Here is a 4,543-nt window from a genome sequence, read left to right as displayed (position 1 = left end):
TAGAATTTTTTTGTGTATGTTTTCTCTCATGATGAATTTGCTTTCATGTCAGCAATTTCAGCACTAGGTAAAAGCTTTGTCAAATTCAATGCATTTGGGGGGTGTAATTCCCAATGAAGAGCATGACATGGACACTATATATGGTATAGCTTTATATGTTTTCTCAGAAATATGAACTTTGTGATGTACAGAACAATTAGCAATCTGTCACATTTTCAACATTATTGCATTTCATTATTATTATTAGTAGTAGTAGTAGTAGTATTAGTATTAGTATTTGAGACACATTTATGTAGTTCTGGCTATCCTTGAATTATCCATAACAGGACAACCCTGAATTCACATATATCTTCTTGCCTTTGTTGAATGCCGCTATTAAATGGTGTTCACAAACTTTCATGGAATTAAGAATTTTATTATGAATTTTTGGATGATGAACAAGATGTTTTAATTGCCACTCTGCCCAGGGGTAGAGACATAGCTTAGTAGATAAAAGTAAGGGCTGACCTTTTAGAGGATTGGGGATCAATTTCCAATACACACATAGACACAACTGTCTTTAACTCCAGTTTCAGGGGATCTCTTGATAGCTTCTGGCCTCCACGGGCACTATACATAGATGTAGTGCAATGAAACAAGCACAAAAGCACCTATACACTCATACACAAACACACACAGAGGAAGAGGGAAGGGAACTTTTCAATAACATTTGCAAAATTTTAACTTAAATTCTGTGATATTTTCTAAGATTTAAAACTTCATTAAATGCTTTCACAAGTTTCTCATCCTTATGTTTCTATTATGTATAATGTTAGGATTTGAAAGCCAAGATAACTCTGGATAAATGCTATATCACATGATTTACATTGGTATGTTTCTCTCCATTATGAACTCTCTGATGTCTTCTAAGATTTGAAAGGTGGATAAAGGATTTGTCACAGTCTTTGCATTTGTAAGGTTTCTCTCCAGTATGAATTTTCTGATGTGCTCTAAGGTAGGAGCACCTAGTAAAAGATTTGTCACATTCTGTACATCTATAAGGTTTCTCTCCAGTATGAACTCTCTGATGTGCTCTAAGATTTGAGTTATGAGTAAAGGACTTGTCACATTCCACACATTTGTAAGGTTTCTCACCAGTATGAAGTTTCTGATGTCTTCTGAGATTTGAAATCTGGTTAAATGATATGTCACAGTCTTTGCATTTGTAAGGTTTCTCTCCAGTATGAATTTTCTGATGTATTCTAAGACTAGAAATCCGGAGAAAGGATATATCACAATCTTTGCATTTGTAGGGTTTCTCTCCAGTATGAATTTTTTGATGTGCTCTAAGATATGAGCACCGAGTAAAAGATTTGTCACATTCCTTACAACTGTAAGGTCTCTCTCCAGTATGAACTCTGTGATGTGTTCTAAGATGTGAGTCTTGGGTAAAAGACTTGTCACATTCTTTACATTTGTAAGGTTTCTCTCCAGTATGAATTTTCTGATGTGTTCTAAGAATTGAGCAAGTAGTAAAAGATTTGCCACATTCCTTACATACATAAGGTCTCTCTCCAGTATGAACTCTGAGATGACTTCTGAGATATGAATGCTGGGTAAAAGATTTATCACATTCTCCACATTTGTAAGTTTTTTCTCCAGTATGAATTTTCTGATGTTCTCTAAGAGTTGAGCACTCAGTAAAAGTTTTGTCACATTCCTTACAGCTGTAAGGTCTCTCTCCAGTATGAACACTCTGATGTCTTCTAAGATGTGAGTTATGAGTAAAGGATTTGTCACATTCCCTACATTTGTAAGGTTTCTCTCCAGTGTGAATTTTCTGATGTGTCTTAAGAGTTGAATTCACAGTGAAGGACTTTTCACATATCTCACATTTGTAAGGCTTTTCACCAGTATGGATTCTGTAATGCCTTTTAAGATGTGATAATTCAATAAAGGACTTACCACATTCTTTGCATTCATAATGTATCTCTGGAGAATGAGTTTTCTGATGCCATCTTAATGATGCATAGTGGGTAAAGGATCTGTCACATTCATTGCATTTGTAAGGCTTCTCTCCAGTATGGAGTCTGTAATGTTTTCTAAAGTGTGAAAGCTGATGAAATTCCCTGCCACATTCTGGACAACTACAATGTTCCTCAGAAGTATGGATTTTCTGGTGTGTCCTAAAACTGGAAGAGTGGGCAAAGGACTTGTCACATAGCTTACATTTGTAAGGCTTTTCTCCAGTATGCATTTTCTGATGGCTTTTAAGTACAGAGGTTTGACGAAACGACTTTCCACATTCTTTGCATTTGTAAGGTTTCTCCCCAGTATGAAGTCTTTGATGTATTTTAAGATTTGCATACTGGTTATAGGATTTGTCACAAATGTTACACTTGTAAGGTTTCTTTCCAGTATGAATTCTCTGATGTTTAATGAGCCTTGAGGAGGTACTGAAGCATTTACCACATTTGCCACACTCATGTGGTTTCTCTTCAAGGTAGATTGCTTGTTGCATGAGATTATATGTACAGTTGAAATAGTCATCATATTGATCTTCTCTGTGCTCTTTATTTGCAGTGTAGAGTCTTTCACCTTGAATAATGCTGGAACACACATTTAAAGATCTCTCACAGTCTTCAAGTTTGCAAGGTTCTTCTCCAGTGTGCATGCTCCTATGTCTGTATAGATTTGATGAGTCAACAGAGCAATCGCTGTCCTTACAGCATCTGTAGTTATTAGAGGTTTCTGTAGTGTCACTTCTTTTGCAAAGTGCATCCTGGGAGGGATCATGAAGCATTGCACCAAGCTTATTATGCTGACAAGACTCCTTTTCAGTCTTCACATGTTGATGAACAGTATCACAGAAGCAGTAGTTCTCTGAAAATGAGTAAAAGTCAGATTAGTAGGGCTTGTTCCATGACCAAACATCTAAAAAATTACTGTCTTCCTAAAGATTTTCCCAGTTAACCAGCAACTATAAATTGGCCTCAAATTTACCAGATTGCCCTGGAATGTCGAGAGGAGAGACAAGCCACAAATAGGGTGAGTTAGTCAGTGAGCAGGCAAAAGTGAACGATTAAAAGGGAAAGCAAGAGCTGAAAATGCTTTACTATATTCAGTTCCACTTAAAATTATTCCCAATTATTAGCCTAGTATAATGGCCTGGCCTCAGAAGGCATCCTACCTGTTATTAGACATGGATAAATATTATGCAATGCAGAAACAAAATGAAGGGTGCATGACACCTCTAAACTAGAAAATGGAAAGAAAAAATAAAACACCATGAAAAAGTTCCTTTCTATATTGAACTTTCCCTACTCTCATGTTGTTTTCAAATAGCTTAACAGAGTTTATTATCATAAAGTTAATATATAGAAAGGAGGAGGTGGAAGTTCTACAAGCAAAATGTTCTCACCGACAGAGACCAGGTTGCTGTAATTCTCCAACATCACATCAATGTACAGAGCCCTCTGAGCAGAGTCCAGGCATTCCCACTCCTCCTGAGGGAAGTCCACAGCCACATCCCCAAATGTCAACAGACGCTGAAACAAAAATGCACAGTGTGACCATGTGATGCTGGGTATAGTGCTCTTCTGGAAATAAGGAGATGGGATGTAGATGAACGAAGACTATTACTTAGTGAGATGATTTCTCATGTACTCATACTTTGTAATGAATGTTCTACTTCTGTGAAAACAGGATGACACAATAGTCTCACAAGTATGTCCATGAAACAGGACACACATTTGAGCTCTGGACATGATTATCTATCTGTTATGGACACGTGATGTCCCTCTCAAGATGACAGTGTACATGTCTCTACGTGTCTCAGAAGGACAATTCATGATTAGGACATGTGCTTTAAAATGCTATACCTGACAATCATGCTAAACTACTGACATTGAATCAATCCTGTCCGTATTTGGGCCTTATAGAGAAGGCCCAAGTAAAGAAGGTCCAAATAAACAGATGGGACGACATGAATATATATGTATATTCATACATACATACATACATACATACATACATACAGTTTCTGTCCACCAAAGGGAACAATCAGCAGGGCACACAGATACCCACAGAAAAGGAGAAAATCTGTACTAGTGCCACTCTAGATAGGAGCTCATATATAGAATTTACCAAGTACAGAAGTTAAATACCAAGGTAATAAAACTGTAAATCAATAATGGTCAAAGGGTATAAATAGACACTTTGAGAAGACAGAAACCCAAATGGTCAATAAATATGGCAAAATGTGTCCAGGATTCCTAAAATGCCATCAGAGAAACACAAAATAAAAGGACTTTAAAATACTGCCTCACCACAGGCAGAATGGCTGTCATCAACTACTCTAACAATAAAAGTTAGAGAGGATGTGGAGAGAAAGGAAGCCTTTTTCACTGTTGGTGTGTGTGTGTGCGTGTGTAAGAAAGGGGGGTACAGCCAGGCAGTGGTGGCGCTCGCCTCTAATCCCAGCACTTGGGAGGCACAGGCAGGCGGGTTTCTGAGTTTGAGGCCAGCCTGGTCTACAGAGTGAGTTCCAGGACAGCCAGGGCTA

The 4,543-nt window shown here is 37.6% G+C and overlaps 1 protein-coding gene across 3 annotated transcripts in view; it reads right to left on the bottom strand.

The window, feature by feature from the left end:
- Positions 1 to 398: 398 nt before the first annotated feature.
- Positions 399 to 4,543, bottom strand: part of LOC116078148 (zinc finger protein 54-like) — an 11,406-nt gene continuing 7,261 nt past the window's right edge. For all 3 annotated transcript variants that reach the window (XM_031353139.1, XM_031353140.1, XM_031353138.1), the window contains 2 exons: positions 3,401 to 3,527; positions 399 to 2,862 (listed from right to left, as the gene is read on the bottom strand). In XM_031353139.1, coding sequence (XP_031208999.1) covers positions 848 to 2,862; positions 3,401 to 3,527 — 2,142 coding nt within the window. In that variant the 3' untranslated portion in view covers positions 399 to 847. The remainder of the gene's footprint in view (positions 2,863 to 3,400; positions 3,528 to 4,543) is intronic.

The sequence above is a fragment of the Mastomys coucha genome, unplaced genomic scaffold, assembly GCF_008632895.1.
Source record: "Mastomys coucha isolate ucsf_1 unplaced genomic scaffold, UCSF_Mcou_1 pScaffold5, whole genome shotgun sequence".
Classification (NCBI taxonomy): domain Eukaryota; kingdom Metazoa; phylum Chordata; class Mammalia; order Rodentia; family Muridae; genus Mastomys; species Mastomys coucha.
The sequence above is the reverse complement of the archived record's forward strand: the minus strand, read 5'-3'. Positions and strand labels throughout refer to the sequence as shown.